Raw genomic sequence first — 21,804 nt, forward strand, 5'->3', positions numbered from 1 at the left:
GCACACTGCCTCACGCTACCCCTCGCCGGTAGGCACCGCATCGCCCGCTGTCACATATGCCACTAATTGGCAAGTCTTGGGCAATCATCTTTTTTAATAAAATAAATAAAAATAAATTTAGAGGAAAAACAAAAGTTGCTCCCAGACAACTTCCTCTAACTTTTTTTAGGGTATCTTCAAGTTTTATTGATCGTAATCCACATGCGGTGGGATACAAATAGGATCTTAGGGTTGGATCAACCAGATGTGTCGTCCCTGATCAAGAGAATGAGAAAACTTGGCTAATCTATCGGCATCACCATTCAATAACAAAATTACAATTAAAATTTAAAGCTCTATGCTTGATCTCACTACTGATATTCCCATATGCCCCTTGTGCTCCAGCATGGATGTCCTTCACTACTTGCTTCTAAATAAACCCGGGCAAATGTTGAGCCAGGCTTGTAAAAGCCCGAGCTTCATTTCTCAAGCCCGAGCCTGGCCCAAAGCTTGAAATATACTCTGTTTTCAAGCCCGGGCCCGCCCTGAAATCATGCCAGAAGCCCGAGCGCTATTTTTAGTGTGCGCACGTGCAAGCCCATCCCGAAGCCAGAAAGTCTGGTCCGAAATACAGAAAAAGAGAAGGCTGAGTCCGGCCTGAACTATCTTTCGGGCTGCAAAACAAGGCCGAGCCTAGCCCGAATGTCAAGCCCGGCCAGAGCCCGTCCCAGGTTTTTTGGGCCTGGCTGTCCATGCCCGGGTTTACTTCGAAAGACAACTTTCCTCTAACTTTTATTTTTGAGTTGAACAACTTTCTCTATTTTTTTTGAGACAACGAACAACTTCCTTTACCTCAGCCCGCCAGCAGAAGTTGGGCTGGCTCATACGGAGCGTACAGAGCCCAAACTACGGCACATTGCGGGCCAATCTACATCAGAAGGCAAGAGCATCTGTAGCGAATGTGCGAAAAAAAAGAGCATATGTAGCGACTCTCTGCAATTGCCAAGCGGCACGTCGCTTCCTTCATCTTCCCGGCCGGTGCGGTGCATACGGCGCAACCAGATCTCACGGCGAGGCCGAGCTAACCGCCTCCGAGGATCCGCGCAAACCCCCAACCGCCGTACGCACCGCAGCAGCGGCGGCGGAGGAGCATGGAGAGCTCGTCGCCTTCGGTGCCGTTCCCGCTGCTGCAGGCGCCAGTGGAGAGCACGTACCGTGCCTGCACCATACCCTACCGCTTCCCCTCCGACAACCCCCGCAAGGCCACCCCCGTCGAGATCCAGTGGATCGACCTCTTCCTGAAGTCCGTGCCATCCTTCAGGTACAGTCCCGACCCGGAATTTGGACTCCCGTAGCGCTCCACTGATTCCCACTTCAGCTCGTCTTCTGACCCTTCTCCAGGCAGCGGGCGGAGAATGACCCCACGGTGCCGGATGCCCCCGCCAAGGCCGAGAAGTTTGCTCAGAGGTATGTATCAGTTATCAGTATCAGAATGATCATGTTGCTTCGTTAGATATCAACTTCTTGGCTACAAATCCGACTCCTAGCAGATTCATTAGATATCAACTTCTTAGCTACAAATCAGACTCCTGGCAGATTCATTTACTATTGGCAAGAGGTCGGTCTCTTTGCAGAGGTAGGATGGGCTATCAAATATCTGCTCCTGAAAAAAGGCCATGATTAATTTGCAAGTGGACACATACTACCCAATAGCTAAATTCCGTTGGTACTTGCAGACAGTAATTCGTGTGTAGAGCAGGTGCCAAACCAATTACTGACGGCACGGTTAAATGTTTCTGCCAGTTCTGTTGTCAGCCACCACAAGATTCATCTGATGTACATGACAGTGGCAGACTTCATTATCAATTGTTGAACCAAAAAAATAAAATAAAAATGGGAACAACTCACTTGAACTAGGCAGGCGGAGCTTTGCGAGGGCTGATCATTGGGAGGAAGTATCAAATGAAAAAAAAATCTAACTTCTGTTGTGTTCATGAACTGTTAACTGTTCGCAAGAAAAGTGTCCTAATTCTGATAGAGATATTTCAATCCCAATTGATAGCTTGCACCCAATTTTTTTTTCTGTTATTGTGAATATTAAGGAATTTGATGTGGCGTTTTGAACAGTAACAAGCAAACACGCAGCACCTTAGTCTAAAAGTTAACTCTCTCACTAAATTTCTTGGGCGTTAGAGCTTCAAAGCTCGGAAGGGCCGCCTTCGCTGGTATTATGATATGGGTGCCATGTGGAAGTAGCTGGCCAAGTTAGTTTATGTTTGTAATATTTATTAGATCAATTATCTTTGAGGTGAAAGCCACAAAGTTGAACAGCTGGATGTTACCACTTGGTGATTCGTATGCCTCACAGTTCTGCTTGTGCACATAAACCAATGCCATTTCACCTCAGAGTATTTTGGGATATTCTATTTTACGAAGAAAGGGTCAAAGAGCCTATATCTTTGACAATCACTTGATTGGAAGGTTTTGGTCATAAGAGTACGGATGTGAGAAGGATAATCTGCTAAGGCTAACTTGATATCAAGCAGGTGTAGGCACTCAGCTTTGGTTCATGAACTGGCAGTCTAAACTAGTGATAAATTTGACAGACTTGGTTTGCACTTAGTATTCCTGGATTTACGCCCACAAGCAACTTATTAGCAGTGCTAGCATTAACCTGTCGCAGTTTATCCACGCAGAATGATCTCAGTAACTAGCAATGTGAGGTAATGCTGAGACCTAGTTAATTCTAAGAATTACTTTACCTAATATTTGAAATGAAGCGTGAGATCATGTATGCCTTTAATTGTATCATGCTCTTTCATCCTTTCGCTGTATTGTGCATTGTTCTTAAGGCGATAAGGTGAGCACCCACCGTCCTGATGCCTAAGCAGCTAAGGCAGGCACAATTGCAAGGGGCTGCCAGGGCACCTTGCCACCTAAGTGTCCAAGACGGGATGCCTTAACAGCAATTGTATCGTGTATGCTACTAAGCACCAAAAACTGTACGATTCCAGAAATGATTCGTGGGATTCACTTTCAGATGATGATTTATCTTGTTTATTATTGGGTTTCATGGGCAGATATTTGCCAAATAATGTTTGGCTGCGAAAATAGATCTGCAAATCACTCCAAACCATGTTGTTATTTTTATATGTCAAGGTGCTTTAGTCTTAGGTCCAATTCTTTCATTGCGACATATTACATGTATGTGTGGCTTAATTTACACCAGTCAACATTTGCATTGCTTTGTTAAAAAAAAGTGCATTGCACGTACATGATTGCTTCTCTGGGGTTAAGCGCTGACATGATGTGCGTCAACAATTACTCAAATAGTATCACAATGTTACTCTGTTCATATTATGTAGTCTTCTAGATGCATTCTTACATTTTGTTATGTACATATTGTTGTGTGGTGAAGGTACACTGATATGCTTGAGGAGTTGAAGAAGAACCCAGAGAGCCATGGAGGACCTCCTGATTGCATAGTAAGATGAGTTTTTCATTGGATCATGAAAGAAAATTTTCAACTACTTCTAACTCTTGCAATGGATCTCAAGCTTCTTTGTAGGCTTCGTGAGCTAATCCTTAGAGAATTGGGGTTTCATGACATCTTCAAGAAGGTCAAGGTAATTTGTAACAAGGTTTTCCTACCTGGCATAATTTTGTTGTTCATTGTTGTGATAATTTCTGGTCGTAACTGTGTCTGCTCCTTTGATTATTTTGATTCTTTACGAGTAGGACGAGGAGAACGCTAAGGCTATGTCACTGTTTGAGGGAGTTGTTCAGCGGAATGATGAAATAGAAGACGGTGAGAAACGAGCAGAGAACTTGATCCGTGGAATCTTAGCAGGAAACATATTTGACCTAGGGTCTGCACAGGTATTGTAGTCTCAATTGCATTAATGTTTTATTGGTCCTTTACTCCCATGGAGCTTCGAATGGCTTACCTTAGGTTGCTTTGAAACATCACCGGCTTAATATGAAAGACCATTCAACCTGAAGTCCTGAAAGTGATGAAATCAAACTTCGTTAGTTCTTTTGTGAATCCTTCTGAGATATCTGTTTGTTATTGACAAAATATTATTTTTATTGCAAAATTTGAAGCTTGCAGAAGTTTTTGCTAAAGATGGTATGTCCTTCTTGGCGAGTTGCCAGAATCTTTTATCTCGACCTTGGGTTATTGATGACCTAGATGCATTTAAAAGCAAATGGACCAAGAAATCTTGGGAAAAGGTAAATTTTATCGTTTTACTGTATTCTTGTTGAAACTGCACAAAATGCCAGACAGAGCCTGCTATCCGTCCTATGGCAAGAGGCTGTTTTAGTTTGCAGATGTGGCAATGTACTGTTTTATATGTCATTTTAGTGTATATCTGCGGTTCTACGGTTTTATATTCTGGAAGAAAAAAGTGTTAATATCTAGTATTCTGGTTCCATGTCTATCTCCAATAAAAATTTTTTTTTGGTCAATAACCCATTTATAATTTTTTTTGATATGTACTATGTACATTGTTAGAAATCAATTACTCGCTCAGTGATATTTAGTGCATTCCTTTCTGTATCTCCTCGTAGCTTTGTTGGTGGATTTGACTTATGTATCTGTGGTTGTTACTGTTGGCCTAGTAACAGTTCTGGACCATCCATGCATCAATTACGGGTGAAATCATTACTGGGCTGTTCGATATAAACTATGTTTACTCAGTGGCATTTTCTTCCAGCTGTGTATATGTTTACAATGTTGATACTGTACAACCAACCTAAAGTTTGTACCTAGCTGAATCAATCTTCTATCATATGCTGCAGGCAGTTATTTTTGTTGATAATTCTGGTGCTGATATCATATTGGGCATATTACCATTTGCGAGGGAGTTGCTCCGACGTGGCACTAAGGTTTGTCTTAATCTTTTCATATTGCTCTTATTCGTTGGGAACTACTGGAAAACATGGACAAGGGTTTACTTGTCATTTCTACATGAGTTTGTTTCCGGTAGTAATGTATCGCTCCTATTCAGTTTTTTAAGTAACTGAATGCAAGAAATTATCTATGGGAAATGGTTCACATTGAAGTCTATGTCTATCCATGACTTCTTAATTAAGCTGAAAGTGTGTTCGTGCTTACGTGCGCGCTTGTGTTGTTGTACATGTACAACTTGGAATCACTGTGATCTATGCATAAATTGTCTGTGATTTATGATATCTTTTCTTTCCTTTTTAGTAAAGAGTAAAAGAATATCAATAGTTATCTTTCTTTGGTTGGTGCAGGTGATACTTGCTGCCAATGACATGCCTTCCATCAATGATATCACTTACCTAGAGTTGGTTGAGATTGTAAACAAGGTAACTAAAAAAAATCATATATCATTTATGATACAACAATGTGACTCATGTTCTTCAATTGTTTTCAGCTCAAGGACGAAAATGGAAAGCTTGCAGGTGTGGATGTATCCGACCTCATTGTTGCCAACTCCGGGAACGATCTGCCAGTAAGAATATCTTGAACCTGACTCTGCCATCCACTATGGTGGCTTCATATAAGTTCTATTGATTGCCTCAGATGCTTAAATAGACAACCCACCTCCGCTCAGGTAATAGATTTGTCTAGCGTCGCACCGGAACTAGCCTATATGGCAAGCGATGCTGACTTGGTCATCCTAGAAGGCATGGTAAGTGCATTCACAAGTTGGCACATCTTTTTGTATGAAGGCCGTCACTAATTGCATCCTACCTGTGTCATTTACAGGGAAGAGGAATCGAAACCAACCTGTACGCACAAATGAAATGTGACTCGATCAAGATTGGAATGGTGCGTTGTTTTATGTCCATTATGATTATGTAATTTATTCATATCAAAGATTATCCAGATTAGCTGCAGACTGTATGATTTAACACAAACTGGTTACCCAAGTTCACAAACTACTGTTCTATTGCTCTGTTCCAGGTCAAGCATCCTGAAGTGGCGCAGTTTTTGGGTGGAAGGCTTTATGATTGTGTCTTCAAGTTCAACGAGGCCTGAAAAACTCTGAAGCCCCTGCATGGCACCAACCACATTGCATTCATTTTAATCATTGATTACTGATGCAATCCTACACTGAACGTATGCGTCCACGATGATAGCAAGTGGAAGAAATTACAATTCGCTTGTTGTAGTGTGAGGGAGAACAATTTTTATGGCAGATGTGTCAAAACACCCCTTTCTATGCTTCAGGTTAATAATATAAGTGTAAATTGAGGTGCCGGTGCTTCGCAGGGCGAGGGCGATGGGCTGGCTTGTGTAGATAGCGTAGCTACTACACCATCTGGTTTGATTCTTCCTGAATGCTTAATCGTGTGCGCGCGCTATCCGGCGCGATCGAGCACTCGCGCTAGGCGACAAGTGAGCACATGCGCTGTGGAATAACCGCTTCGCTATTGTCTGTCTAAAAAAAAACATCTCGATTCCTTTCTCATCATCTCCGCTGGGCTCCTTCCTCTATTCCTTCCTCCTTTACTTCTCCCCTAACCTATTGCCGCCGCCCCATGCAGGATTAAGCCGCGGCCATGGCTTTCGAGCGCCCGCGACCCCGTGCGTCCTCCTACTGACCGCTGCCATCCACCTCTAGCATGCCACTGCGTTAACCCGGACCGATCCGAGTTGCTCCGCGCCAAATCTGCACGTGCCACATCTTCATGTGGTGCTCCGCCATCTGGATGCCTTCCTGACGCCGGCGAGCCCTGCGCTGCCGCTCCTCTCACCCGTCAGGTCCGACCCTGCCCGGAGCCCTACACCACCCTTGGCGTCTTTCCTATGGTGATTCGATCCCATCCGATGGAGGCCACGTCTTCGTGTCGCAGCTCAACCTTCGTGTGGCAGCTCAAACACGTACGTATGCGTGCTTGCTGGGTTAATTCGTCGATGGGATTTGGCTTGGTTTTTCTTCTTCACTTGGTGTGATTCAGGGATTCAGGAAGATTGTGCCGGACCGGTGGGAGTCCGGCAATGATAGCTTCAAGCGCCCGCTCAGCACCATACCCCCTGCTCTACTCGAAATATAGTGCCGCTCCCGGCGGTAACGATTGAATCATGCTCGACCCTCTGCGCCGTGTGTGCCATTCCCTTCTGTGTTTTGCTTTCATTTCGGATAAAAATCAATTGGGGAATCATTTTCGTGAGGAATTCATGAAAAGTTTCATAATATGTAGGTCGTAGTCGCACCCTTAAGTATAGATAGTTGTACAAGGAGGTATTACAAGTTTCACAAGAGGCAGGGCACATTTGCACATTTAATTGTACATAGTTTGATACAGTCACACATGCATGATCACGGAGTTGCATACTTTCGTTAGCATAGTTGCTCATGCACGGCCTGCAATAATTGCACTCTCTTATCGGCATAGTCGCACACGTGTGGCCACATAGTTGCACATGCATGGCCACGGAATTTCACACTTTCGTCGGCATAGTCGCACACGCGTGGCTGGAAGGTTGCACACTCTCGTCTGCATAGTCGCACACGCACGATCACGGAGTTGCACATTCTCGTCGGCATAGTCACACAAGCGTGGGGGTGGAGATGCACATCGACATAGTAGCTTACACACGACTGCTGGAGTTGCACACACGCGGTGACATAGTCGCACAAACAGGACCATTGAGTTGCACACTCTCATGAGCGTAGTAACTTATGCATGGTCGTGGAGTTGCACACTCTCGTCGACATAGTCGCACACGCTCGGCTGCGGAGTCGCACACTCTCGCCTGCATAGTCGCACATCCACGACCGCGGAGTAGCACACTCTCGTTGACATAGTCGCACACGAGCAACCGTCAAGGTGCACACTCTCATCGACATAGTAGCTCACGCACAACTGTGAGAGTTGTATACACACGACGACATGTCGCACACCCACGACCATGGAGTTGCACACTCTCGTCAGTTTAGTAACTCATGTACGACTGTGGAGCTGCACACTCTCTTTGGCATAGTCGCACACGCGTGGCAGTCGAATTGCACACTCTCACCCGCTTAGTCGCACACACACAACCACGGAGTTGCACACTCTCGTTGGCATACATGCTCACTCTCGTTGGTTGCAGGAGTTCCACAAGCACGGTGGAGTAGTTGCTCAGGCACGATTGCTGAGTTGTATACCCTTGTGAGCATAGTGCCCACGCACGGACTGCGGAGTTGCACACTCTCGTCTGATAGTTTCTCACGCATGACTGCAGAGTTGCACACTCTCGTTGGCATAATTGCTCACACACATCCGCGGAAGTTGCACATGCGCGGCGGCATAATCGCACACGCACGGCCATGGAGTTGCACGCTCTCGTCGACATAGTTTCTTACGCACAGATTAAGGGGTTGCACACTCTCATCGGATAGTAGTTCACGCATGACTGTGCGAGTTTCACCTGCGCGGAGGCATAGTCGCACAATCATGGTTGCAGGAGTTACACACGCGCGATGTCATAGTCACACATGAACAACCGCGGAGTTGCATGCTCAAGTTGGCATAGTTGGCCAGGGTGACAAACAAAGTTGCACATCCACTGCTAGGCATGCAGCTGGCCAAGACCACGAACAATGAAAACCGCACATCCGCGGGGCGGAGGGAAAGTTGCACATTGACTACTAGGCAGTTGGCCAGTGCAACACACGAAGTTGCATATCTCACTAGTAGGAAATAGTTTGGGTGGAGGCATCATCAATGAAAACCTATGTCCACGGTGTATGAGGAAAAGTTGCACATCGACGTCAGGTAATTGCACATCGACTGCTAGACACTTGCACCAAACGGTAACTAAACTCCACACAAAAAAGTTCATCAAACCATACTCATGTGGGTTTTAGTTTCGAAGAGCACGCCGCGAGGATTTCATATGGTGAAAGCGCATCTTAATTTCGACGTTCGATTCAAAAGTTACGCTTTTTAGAAAAATGAAATTCCAAAATAAATGCGTTCACACCTATTCGCATAAGTGAAAACTGTGTGTCCATGAGTAGGGAGAAAATTTCACATCGACTGTCAGCTAGTTGCACACTAACTGTCAGACAGTTGCACCAAACAGTGACTAAACTGCACACAAAAAGTTCATCAAAACATACCTATACGGGATCTAGTTTTAAAGAGCGCGTTGCGAGGATTCCTATAGTGAGAGCGGATCTTAATTTCCATATCCGGTTCAAAAGTTATGGCTTTTCAAAAATTTAAAAATCCGAATTAATTGCGTTCACACCTTTCACATGGTGTCTTTGTATTCTTTTTCTTTTTCTGTTTGCACATGGTGTGTTTCCTAATAGAGATTAGATTTTTTTTAAGAATTAAACAGGATGAATCATTTCTTTTTATAGCTTTAAGATCAAAATTTTCCTTTTTTGGCCGGCTGCTCGGGAACGCTAGGGAGCAGCCGACCGCTGTCTAGACGCGTCCTTGATTCTTTTATCGGTTTTCCGGTTTCTTTTGGTTTTTTGTTCCTAAATATTATGAAAACAATGAATCTACAAAAAAGGTACAAACCAATCTGTGTCTACCGTGCATGGGGTGAAATCCCACTAATTGTGACATGTGTCACACACATAGTGCACCATCGGTCACCATAAAAAAAGGTTTGAGTGACCTTTCCAGAAGGTACCCTTTTGCTAGTGATTTCAAGAGATACCCCTTTGCTAATGGTTTTGAGCCTCCTCTAGTGGATGCCAACAGGCGTCAACTGAATGTCTACTGTAAGAGCATCTCCATCCGCCCCCCTCCCCACCCCCAGAACGCCCCTCAGAACCACATTTTGGGCGCCGATGATTTTTTTTTCATTCATCACCTCAAAGGCTTAGTTTTCGCCAGATCTGGCCAAGATTAGAGTCGTTGTTCTCAGGCCAAACCCAGCCCACCAGGGGCACTTGGGGGAGGAGAGAGAAGATTTTGCATGTCGTTTGGCCCACAGTCAGCCTCCCACTCCCTCTCTCAACCCTTTTTCTCCGGGCCCACCCACATGCAGCCCCTTCTCCCACGCCCGCGTGACAGCCTCCACTCCAACCACCACCACCGCCCACAATGCAGCCCCTTCTCGGGCTAGCCCTCCTCGCCCTGCTCCTGGCGTAATCGGCGCTCTGCTGCCACCGCACGCCCGCGGCCTTCATCGAGACGCTCGACGTCGAGGCCTCACTCTCCTGCGCCCGTGCCGCCGTCTCCACCGACACCAACGTTCTCCCCATGGAGGACCATCCCGGCGGGTCGAGCAGCCGGCTCACGCTGCGGCTCCACTCCAGGGACTTCCTCCCGGAGGAGCCCTAGGAGGCCGAAAAAATGCCTCCTGGGGGCACAACGGCTGGAGATCCTGTAACCCCCTCTACCCTCATAGCCCTCATAGCCCCTTTTCTCTGTTGAGGAACATCGAGCCAAGCCAATGGTCTAGAACAACTAGCCTCAGTAACTCAAACTCATCTCATGTCTCATTGGGTAATAATAGTTTGATCTATTTAAATATCAAATTTGTATTGGAGCAAGAATTACAACAACAACAACATTTGCTTGACAAGTCAAAGAGGCTGCCCAACCCGCCGCCGAATTCATATGGCACCACGTCAACTTGTGGCTGATCTGCAAATGATTGCACGTATTTTGCGTTTCGGCTCACTGTTCCCCGAATGCTATGTTGATGATGATTTCCTGGTAGCTGCAGATTTACAATTGGAGAATTCGATCATGAAATGGTTGGGCGTTTATTCTCTGCTTTCTTCAGCCGCTGCCTTGGCCTCCGTGCTTGTACACCTAAGACTGAGCATGAGCACGCACACGCGAAGGACTCTTGATGCGGCATCCATGGATCTTGATATTAAAAAGAAACCGTAAGTATGGTTTTGGTTGAGTTTGATGGGGAGATTATAGTTTAGTTTGATTCAATGGACTAGATATGCAGGTCAGAAAATTGTTTTGCCTGCCAAACTATTGTGTCATGTATTCATGTTACACCTCTTGTCATTCATTTTTTATGTCAACCCCTATATTATTCCTAAATCCTAGTGGTGTGGTCATATGTAGATATGCTGATGATATTATTGTTCTTAAAAGATGATAAATATGTTAGGAATTTCAAGTCGACACGTTTGAAACAATGCCCCAGTTGAAGATCGATTTCAAAAAAAAAAGTGAGGTGCTTTTGATCCAAGATGACTACGATTTTCTACAATTTATTACTTGTCAAATGACGTCCTTCACTGGATCGTTCTCGGGCTCTCGCCCATCTTGCCCTAATGGTGAAGGATTCTATCCTTCAATGGTGGACCTCTTGGCAACTGTCCTGTTGGAAATATGCCCTAGAGGCAATAATAAATGGTTATTATTATATTTATTTGTTCATGGTAATTGTCTATTGTTCATGCTATAATTGTATTATCCGGAAATCGTAATACATGTGTGAATACATAGACCACAACGTGTCCCTAGTAAGCCTCTAGTTGACTAGCTCGTTGATCAACAGATAGTCACGGTTTCCTGACTATGGACATTGGATGTCATTGATAACAGGATCACATCATTAGGAGAATGATGTGATGGACAAGACCCAATCCTAAGCATAGCATAAAAGATCGTGTAGTTTCGTTTGCTAGAGCTTTTCCAATGTCAAGTATCTATTCCTTAGACCATGAGATCGTGCAACTCCCGGATACCGTAGGAGTGCTTTGGGTGTGCCAAACGTCACAACGTAACTGGGTGACTATAAAGGTACACTGCGGGTATCTCCGAAAGTGTCTGTTGGGTTGGCACGGATCGAGACTGGGATTTGTCACTCCGTGTGACGGAGAGGTATCTCTGGGCCCACTCGGTAATGCATCATCATAATGAGCTCAATGTGACTAAGGCGTTAGTCACGGGATCATGCATTGCGGTACGAGTAAAGAGACTTGCCGGTAACGAGATTGAACAAGGTATTGGGATACCGACGATCGAATCTCGGGCAAGTAACATACCGATTGACAAAGGGAATTGTATACGGGATTGATTGAATCCTCGACATCGTGGTTCATCCGATGAGATCATCGTGGAACATGTGGGAGCCAACATGGGTATCCAGATCCCGCTGTTGGTTATTGACCGAGAGGCGTCTCGGTCATGTCTGCATGTCTCCCGAACCCGTAGGGTCTACACACTTAAGGTTCGGTGACGCTAGGGTTGTAGAGATATGAGTATGCGGAAACCCGAAAGTTGTTCGGAGTCCCGGATGAGATCCCGGACGTCACGAGGAGTTCCGGAATGGTCCGGAGGTGAAGAATTATATATAGGAAGTCCAGTTTCGGCCACCGGGAAAGTTTCGGGGGTTATCGGTATTGTACCGGGACCACCGGAAGGGTCCCAGGGGTCCACCGGGTAGGGCCACCTGTCCCGGAGGGCCCCATGGGCTGAAGTGGGAAGGGAACCAGCCCATAGTGGGCTGGGGCGCCCCCCATGGGCCTCCCCCCTGCGCCTAGGGTTGGAAACCCTAGGGTGGGGGGCGCCCCACTTGACTTGGGGGGTAAGTTACCCCCCTGGCCGCCGCCCCCCATCCAGATGGGTTCCTGGCCGGCGCCCCCCTTCCCAGGGGGCCTATATAAAGGGGGGAGGGAGGGCAGTAGTATTACAGCCTTGGGCGCCTCCCTCCTCCCCTGCAACACCTCTCCCTCTCGCAGACGCTCGGCGAAGCCCTGCCGAGATCCCGCTACATCCACCACCACGCCGTCGTGCTGCTGGATCTCCATCAACCTCTCCTTCCCCCTTGCTGGATCAAGAAGGAGGAGACGTCGCTGCTCCGTACGTGTGTTGAACGCGGAGGTGCCGTCCGTTCGGCACTTGGTCATCGGTGATTTGGATCACGGCGAGTACGACTCCATCAACCTCGTTCATTGGAACGCTTCCGCTCGCGATCTACAAGGGTATGTAGATGCACTCCTTTCCCCTCGTTGCTAGTATACTCCATAGATGGATCTTGGTGAGCGTAGGAAAATTTTAAATTATGCTACGATTCCCAACAGTGACATCATGAGTCAGGCCTATGCGTAGTTACTATGCACGAGTAGAACACAAAGTAGTTGTGGGCGTTGATGTTGCCAATTCTTCTTGCCGCTACTAGTCTTATCTTGTTTCGGCGGTATTGTGGGATGAAGCGGCCCGGACCGACCTTACACGTACGCTTACGTGAGACAGGTTCCACCGACTGACATGCACTAGTTGCATAAGGTGGCTAGCGGGTGTCTGTCTCTCCTACTTTAGTCGGAACGGATTCGATGAAAAGGGTCCTTATGAAGGGTAAATAGAAATTGGCAAATCACGTTGTGGTAATACGTAGGTAAGAAACGTTCTTGCTAGAAACCTACAAGCCACGTAAAAACTTGCAACAACAATTAGAGGACGTCTAACTTGTTTTTGCAGCATGTGCTATGTGATGTGATATGGCCAGAAGATGTGATGTATGATATATGTGATGTATGAGATTGATCATATTCTTGTAATAGGAATCACGACTTGCATGTCGATGAGTATGACAACCGGCAGGAGCCATAGGAGTTGTCTTTATTATTTTGTATGACCTGCGTGTCATTGAATAACGCCATGTAAATTACTTTACTTTGTTGCTAAACGCGTTAGCCATAGAAGTAGAAGTAATCGTTGGCGTGACAACTTCATGAAGAGACAATGATGGAGATCATGATGATGGAGATCATGGTGTCATGCCGGTGACGAAGATGATCATGGTGCCCCGAAGATGGAGATCAAAGGAGCATAATGATATTGGCCATATCATGTCACTATTTGATTGCATGTGATGTTTATCATGTTTTTGCATCTTATTTGCTTAGAACGACGGTAGTAAGTAAGATGATCCCTTATGATAATTTCAAGAAAGTGTTCCCCCTAACTGTGCACCGTTGCGAAGGTTCGTTGTTTCGAAGCACCACGTGATGATCGGGTGTGATAGATTCTAACGTTCGCATACAACGGGTGTTGACGAGCCTAGCATGTACAGACATGGCCTCGGAACACACGCAATACACTTAGGTTGACTTGACGAGCCTAGCATGTACAGACATGGCCTCGAACACGGAGGACCGAAAGGTCGAGCATGAGTCGTATAGAGGATACGATCAACATGGAGATGTTCACCGATCTTGACTAGTCCGTCTCACGTGATGATCGGACACGGCCTAGTTAACTCGGATCATGTTTCACTTAGATGACTAGAGGGATGTCTATCTGAGTGGGAGTTCATTGAGTAATTTGATTAGATGAACTTAATTATCATGAACTTAGTCTAAAATCTTTACACTATGTCTTGTAGATCAAATGGCCCATGTTGTCCTCAATTTCAACGCGTTCCTAGAGAAAACCAAGCTGAAAGATGATGGCAGCAACTATACGGACTGGGTCCGGAACCTGAGGATCATCCTCATAGCAGCCAAGAAAGATTATGTCTTAGAAGCACCGCTAGGTGAAGCACCAATCCCAGAGAACCAAGACGTTATGAACGCTTGGCAGCAGCGTGCTGATGATTACTCCCTCGTTCAGTGCGGCATGCTTTACAGCTTAGAACCGGGTCTCCAAAAGCGTTTTGAGAAACATGGAGCATATGAGATGTTCGAGGAGCTGAAAATGGTTTTCCAAGCTCATGCCCGGGTCGAGAGATATGAAGTCTCCGACAAGTTCTTCAGCTGTAAAATGGAGGAGAATAGTTCTGTTAGTGAGCACATACTCAGAATGTCTGGGTTGCACAACCGCTTGTCTCAGCTGGGAGTTAATCTCCCGGATGACGCGGTCATTGACAGAATCCTTCAGTCGCTTCCACCAAGCTACAAGAGCTTTGTGATGAACTTCAATATGCAGGGGATGGAAAAGACCATTCCCGAGGTATATTCAATGCTGAAATCAGCGGAGGTGGAGATCAGAAAAGAACATCAAGTGTTGATGGTGAATAAAACCACTAAGTTCAAGAAGGGCAAGGGTAAGAAGAACTTCAAGAAGGACGGCAAGGGAGTTGCCGCGCCCGGTAAGCCAGTTACTGGGAAGAAGTCGAAGAATGGACCCAAGCCTGAGACTGAGTGCTTTTATTGCAAGGGAAGTGGTCACTGGAAGCGGAACTGCCCCAAATACTTAGCGGACAAGAAGGCCGGCAACACCAAAGGTATATGTGATATACATGTAATTGATGTGTACCTTACCAGTACTCGTAGTAGCTCCTGGGTATTTGATACCGGTGCGGTTGCTCATATTTGTAACTCAAAACAGGAACTGCGGAATAAACGGAGACTGGCAAAGGACGAGGTGACGATGCGCGTCGGGAATGGTTCCAAGGTCGATGTGATCGCCGTCGGCACGCTACCTCTGCATCTACCTACGGGATTAGTTTTAAACCTCAATAATTGTTATTTAGTGCCAGCTTTGAGCATGAACATTGTATCTGGATCTCGTTTAATTCGAGATGGCTACTCATTTAAATCTGAGAATAATGGTTGTTCTATTTATATGAGAGATATGTTTTATGGTCATGCCCCGCTGGTCAATGGTTTATTTTTGATGAATCTCGAACGTGATGTTACACATATTCATAGTGTGAATACCAAAAGATGTAAAGTTGATAACGATAGTCCCACATACTTGTGGCACTGCCGCCTTGGTCACATTGGTGTCAAGCGCATGAAGAAGCTCCATGCAGATGGACTTTTGGAGTCTCTTGATTACGAATCATTTGACACGTGCGAACCATGCCTCATGGGTAAGATGACCAAGACTCCGTTCTCCGGAACAATGGAGCGAGCAACCAACTTATTGGAAATCATACATACCGATGTGTGCGGTCCAATGAGTGTTGAGGCTCGCGGAGGATATCGTTATGTTCTCACTCTCACTGATGACTTAAGTAGATATGGGTATGTCTACTTAATGAAACACAAGTCTGAAACCTTTGAAAAGTTCAAGGAATTTCAGAGTGAGGTTGAGAATCAACGTGACAGGAAAATAAAATTCTTACGATTAGATCGTGGTGGAGAATATTTAAGTCACGAATTTGGTGCGCACTTAAGGAAATGTGGAATCGTTTCACAACTCACGCCGCCTGGAACACCTCAGCGAAACGGTGTGTCCGAACGTCGTAATCGCACTCTATTGGATATGGTGCGATCTATGATGTCTCTTACCGATTTACCGCTCTCATTTTGGGGCTATGCTTTAGAGACTGCCGCATTCACTTTAAATAGGGCCCCGTCGAAATCCGTTGAGACGACACCGTATGAATTATGGTTTGGGAAGAAACCTAAGCTGTCGTTTCTAAAAGTTTGGGGATGCGATGCTTATGTCAAGAAACTTCAACCTGAAAAGCTCGAACCCAAGTCGGAAAAATGCGTCTTCATAGGATACCCTAAGGAAACTATTGGGTATACCTTCTACCTCAGATCCGAAGGCAAGATCTTCGTTGCCAAGAACGGGTCCTTTCTGGAGAAGGAGTTTCTCTCGAAAGAATTGAGTGGGAGGAAAGTGGAACTTGATGAGGTGATAGTCACCCCTTCCGAACCGGAAAGTAGCGCAGCGCGGGAAGATGTTCCTGTGGTGCCTACACCGACTGGGGAGGAAGTTAATGATGATGATCATGAAGCTTCGGATCAAGTTACTACTGAACTTCGTAGGTCCACAAGGACACGTTCCGCACCAGAGTGGTACGGCAACCCTGTCCTGGAAATCATGTTGTTAGACAACGGTGAACCTTCGAACTATGAAGAAGCGATGGCGGGCCCGGATTCCGACAAATGGCTAGAAGCCATGAAATCCGAGATAGGATCCATGTATGAAAACGAAGTATGGACTTTGACTGACTTGCCCGATGATCGGCGAGCCATAGAAAACAAATGGATCTTTAAGAAGAAGACGGACGCGGATGGTAATGTGACCATCTACAAAGCTCGACTTGTCGCTAAGGGTTATCGACAAGTTCAAGGGGTTGACTACGATGAGACTTTCTCACCCGTAGCGAAGCTGAAGTCCGTCCGAATCATGTTAGCAATTGCCGCATACTATGATTATGAGATATGGCAGATGGACGTCAAAACGGCATTCCTTAACGGCTTCCTTAAGGAAGAGTTGTATATGATGCAGCCGGAAGGTTTTGTCGATCCTAAGAATGCTAACAAAGTATGCAAGCTCCAGCGCTCAATCTATGGGCTGGTGCAAGCATCTCGGAGTTGGAACATTCGCTTTGATGAGATGATCAAAGCGTTTGGGTTTACACAGACTTATGGAGAAGCCTGTGTTTACAAGAAAGTGAGTGGGAGCTCTGTAGCATTTCTCATATTATATGTGGATGACATACTATTGATGGGAAATGATATAGAATTCTTGGAAAGTATAAAGGCCTATTTGAATAAGTGTTTTTCAATGAAGGACCTTGGAGAAGCTGCTTATATATTAGGCATCAAGATCTATAGAGATAGATCAAGACGCCTCATTGGTCTTTCACAGAGTACATACCTTGACAAGATATTGAAGAAGTTCAATATGGATCAGTCCAAGAAGGGGTTCTTGCCTGTATTGCAAGGTGTGCAGTTGAGCACGGCTCAATGCCCGACCACGGCAGAAGATAGAGAAAAGATGAGTGTCATCCCCTATGCCTCGGCCATAGGGTCTATTATGTATGCCATGCTGTGTACCAGACCTGATGTAAACCTTGCCGTAAGTTTGGTAGGAAGGTACCAAAGTAATCCCGGCATGGAACACTGGACAGCGGTCAAGAATATCCTGAAGTACCTGAAGAGGACTAAGGATATGTTTCTCGTTTATGGAGGTGACGAAGAGCTCGTCGTAAAGGGTTACGTCGACGCTAGCTTCGACACAGATCTGGATGACTCGAAGTCACAAACCGGATACGTGTATATTTTGAATGGAGGAGCAGTAAGCTGGTGCAGTTGCAAGCAAAGCGTCGTGGCGGGATCTACATGTGAAGCGGAGTACATGGCAGCCTCGGAGGCAGCACAGGAAGCAGTCTGGATGAAGGAGTTCATTACCGACCTAGGGGTGATTCCCAATGCGTCGGGCCCGATGACTCTCTTCTGTGACAACACTGGAGCTATTGCCCTTGCGAAGGAGCCCAGGTTTCACAGGAAGACCAGGCATATCAAGCGTCGCTTCAACTCCATTCGTGAAAGTGTTCAAAATGGAGACATAGATATTTGTAAAGTACATACGGACCTGAATGTAGCAGATCCGTTGACTAAACCTCTCCCTAGAGCAAAACATGATCAACACCAGGACGCAATGGGTGTTCGATTCATCACAATGTAACTAGATTATTGACTCTAGTGCAAGTGGGAGACTGTTGGAAATATGCCCTAGAGGCAATAATAAATGGTTATTATTATATTTCTTTGTTCATGATAATTGTCTATTGTTCATGCTATAATTGTATTATCCGGAAATCGTAATACATGTGTGAATACATAGACCACAACGTGTCCCTAGTAAGCCTCTAGTTGACTAGCTCGTTGATCAACAGATAGTCATGGTTTCCTGACTATGGACATTGGATGTCATTGATAACGGGATCACATCATTAGGAGAATGATGTGATGGACAAGACCCAATCCTAAGCATAGCATAAAAGATCGTGTAGTTTCGTTTGCTAGAGCTTTTCCAATGTCAGGTATCTATTCCTTAGACCATGAGATCGTGCAACTCCCGGATACCGTAGGAGTGCTTTGGGTGTGCCAAACGTCACAACGTAACTGGGTGACTATAAAGGTACACTGCGGGTATCTCCGAAAGTGTCTGTTGGGTTGGCACGGATCGAGACTGGGATTTGTCACTCCGTGTGACGGAGAGGTATCTCTGGGCCCACTCGGTAATGCATCATCATAATGAGCTCAATGTGACTAAGGCGTTAGTCACGGGATCATGCATTGCGGTACGAGTAAAGAGACTTGCCGGTAACGAGATTGAACAAGGTATTGGGATACCGACGATCGAATCTCGGGCAAGTAACATACCGATTGACAAAGGGAATTGTATACGGGATTGATTGAATCCTCGACATCGTGGTTCATCCGATGAGATCATCGTGGAACATGTGGGAGCCAACATGGGTATCCAGATCCCGCTGTTGGTTATTGACCGGAGAGGCGTCTCGGTCATGTCTGCATGTCTCCTGAACCCGTAGGGTCTACACACTTAAGGTTCGGTGACGCTAGGGTTGTAGAGATATGAGTATGCGGAAACCCGAAAGTTGTTCGGAGTCCCGGATGAGATCCCGGACGTCACGAGGAGTTCCGGAATGGTCCGGAGGTGAAGAATTATATATAGGAAGTCCAGTTTCGGCCACCGGAAAAGTTTCGGGGGTTATCGGTATTGTACCGGGACCACCGGAAGGGTCCCGGGGGTCCACCAGGTGGGGCCACCTGTCTCGGAGGGCCCCATGGGCTGAAGTGGGAAGGGAACCAGCCCATAGTGGGCTGGGGCGCCCCCCATGGGCCTCCCCCCTGCGCCTAGGGTTGGAAACCCTAGGGTGGGGGGCGCCCCACTTGACTTGGGGGGTAAGTTACCCCCCTGGCCGCCGCCCCCCCATCCAGATGGGTTCCTGGCCGGCGCCCCCCCTTCCCGGGGGCCTATATAAAGGGGGGAGGGAGGGCAGTAGTATTACAGCCTTGGGCGCCTCCCTCCTCCCCTGCAACACCTCTCCCTCTCGCAGACGCTCGGCGAAGCCCTGCCGAGATCCCGCTACATCCACCACCACGCCGTTGTGCGGCTGGGTCTCCATCAACCTCTCCTTCCCCTTGCTGGATCAAGAAGGAGGAGACGTCGCTGCTCCGTACGTGTGTTGAACGCGGAGGTGCCGTCCGTTCGGCACTCGGTCATCGGTGATTTGGATCACGGCGAGTACGACTCCATCAACCTCGTTCATTGAAACGCTTCCGCTCGCGATCTACAAGGGTATGTAGATGCACTCCTTTCCCCTCGTTGCTAGTATACTCCATAGATGGATCTTGGTGAGCGTAGGAAAATTTTAAAATTATGCTACGATTCCCAACATGTCCATCCCGCCAAAGCTTCGCAAGGGCGTCAACACATTGGTGATTTCCTCGCTACAATGCACTTGGCTTTAGAGGAGCCGGCGTGTCTTCAAGCACACCTCTTTGCTCCCTACGGCGGTAGTTGATGGAGTGTGTGACCATTGCCGTGAGTGGCGGACGTTAGGAAACAATAATTTAAGAAGAGTAGTACCACAAGTCCCTTGTTGTACACCGCTCGGGCTGCCACCCTTGTTGGCGCCATGGAGCTACTCTTGTAAATCATAGATACTTTTTATCATAATATATAGGCACATAGATCTCCTTGTGTTTAAGAAAAATCAATAATCAAAGCCCACTTACAATTTAAAACATATCTTCTCTTTTATACATAAGAAACAACACAAGGTTGGCTTGCTCGCCTGACTTCTCAATCTTACAGACCTTGCTCCTATAACGCGAGCATAATGACCATTTTTTATTTAACCACATCACATATCAACATAGATGCTTAATTAAAACACAAACACATATCTAGTCATTGTTTTCATAGTTCCAACCATTGTGACCTCTTGCAAATATCCATATCAAGGATAGCCACCGCCACCATATCCTCCACCGTAACCTGCACCATACCCGCCACCGCCACCGTATCCTCCAGCTCCACCATATCCGCCACCACCACCATATCCCCCACCAAAGCCGCTGCCAAATCCACCATTTCCACCGCCATTGCCATACCCGCCACCATATCCAGGCCCATAGCCTCCACCGCCGTAACCACGCCCATAACCTCCACCGTGTCCAGAACTACCGTATCCTCCACCATACGCGCCACCATTGTTCTCATAACCTCCATCGCCATAACCTCCACCATTGTTCCCGTATCCACCGTTTCCATAGCCTCCACCATTGTTTTCATATCCCCCACCGTTACCGTATCTACCACCGTTTCCATACCCTCCACCGTTTCCATATCCTTCATCATGCTTGTTTTCACCTACCCACTTCTCTTTCTTAGGCAGGCCCGGCCCTCCTGCAGGTTTCACATTCTTCTCCTTGGACTCTGCATGAACACAATTCCTTAGTGAACATTGCTTGAGGTAGGCAAGTAGTGAACATTGCTCGAGGTAGATAGGTAGCCGTGCATATATAGGATGAAGTATGAGCTGTGTAGTCTACTGTGTTAGTAAATACGTATAAGAGAGAGCATGTTTTACAAACCTTTAGCATCCGTAAGCTCTCTAGCACCCGCTACATCGTCGGAGAGAAGCAGGAGCGAGGCTAGTACGACACCAAGAAGAACTAGAGACTTGACCGCCATTGGCGATGATCAGTTTGATCGAGTTATAATAGGTAGCTTAGGATGAGATGATATCGCTGCTAGAATTGCCGTACTTATAGAAGAGGCAAGACATGTATGCATGCATTGGTTCAAAAATAATAATAATAATACATGTATGCATGCACGCCTATGCCGGTCTCCAATTTTAAAAAGTTCCAACCTTCGATAACTCCATGTACCGCTATGGTTGGCTATTAGCTAGGATATGATCAAACCGGGACCGAGCTTTGGTATATCTCGTTGTCACATTTGATTAGCTACCCCCACCCCCAGAGCGGGGCACTGACATTTATCCGTGGATTTACGTGTGATCGAGAGTGTAGAACCACTTGCTAACAAAGTAGAGATTGTCCACTTTTGTGCATCCGTGTATTAAATATTATCGGATTCGTTGATCGATTATATCCTGGCTATTGATTCGACCCATCATGCTAATGTACAGTGTAAAGGCATATGGACCCTTAAAACGCTCCTATACGTTCGCACGCA

At 46.4% G+C, this 21,804-nt stretch overlaps 2 protein-coding genes across 2 annotated transcripts; one reads left to right on the forward strand and one right to left on the reverse strand.

Annotated features, from left to right (window-relative positions):
* Positions 1 to 945: 945 nt before the first annotated feature.
* On the forward strand, positions 946 to 6,213 carry LOC123165060 (damage-control phosphatase At2g17340). Its single transcript, XM_044582685.1, has 12 exons — positions 946 to 1,300; positions 1,381 to 1,446; positions 3,398 to 3,464; positions 3,537 to 3,605; positions 3,718 to 3,858; positions 4,084 to 4,212; positions 4,783 to 4,869; positions 5,242 to 5,316; positions 5,385 to 5,462; positions 5,565 to 5,642; positions 5,720 to 5,782; positions 5,918 to 6,213. Exons 1-12 carry the CDS (start codon positions 1,131 to 1,133, stop codon positions 5,990 to 5,992), a joined length of 1,098 nt encoding a protein of 365 aa, XP_044438620.1. The 5' UTR covers positions 946 to 1,130; the 3' UTR covers positions 5,993 to 6,213.
* A 14,085-nt stretch (positions 6,214 to 20,298) lies between these two features.
* LOC123165061 (ctenidin-3) lies at positions 20,299 to 21,429 on the reverse strand. Its single transcript, XM_044582686.1, has 2 exons — positions 21,195 to 21,429; positions 20,299 to 21,036 (listed from the first exon to the last, which is right to left on the reverse strand). The coding sequence occupies exons 1-2, from the start codon at positions 21,292 to 21,294 to the stop codon at positions 20,558 to 20,560; spliced, it is 579 nt and encodes a 192-aa protein (XP_044438621.1). The 5' UTR covers positions 21,295 to 21,429; the 3' UTR covers positions 20,299 to 20,557.
* Positions 21,430 to 21,804: the final 375 nt, after the last annotated feature.

This window comes from Triticum aestivum, chromosome 7D (genome assembly GCF_018294505.1).
Source record: "Triticum aestivum cultivar Chinese Spring chromosome 7D, IWGSC CS RefSeq v2.1, whole genome shotgun sequence".
NCBI lineage: Eukaryota > Viridiplantae > Streptophyta > Magnoliopsida > Poales > Poaceae > Triticum > Triticum aestivum.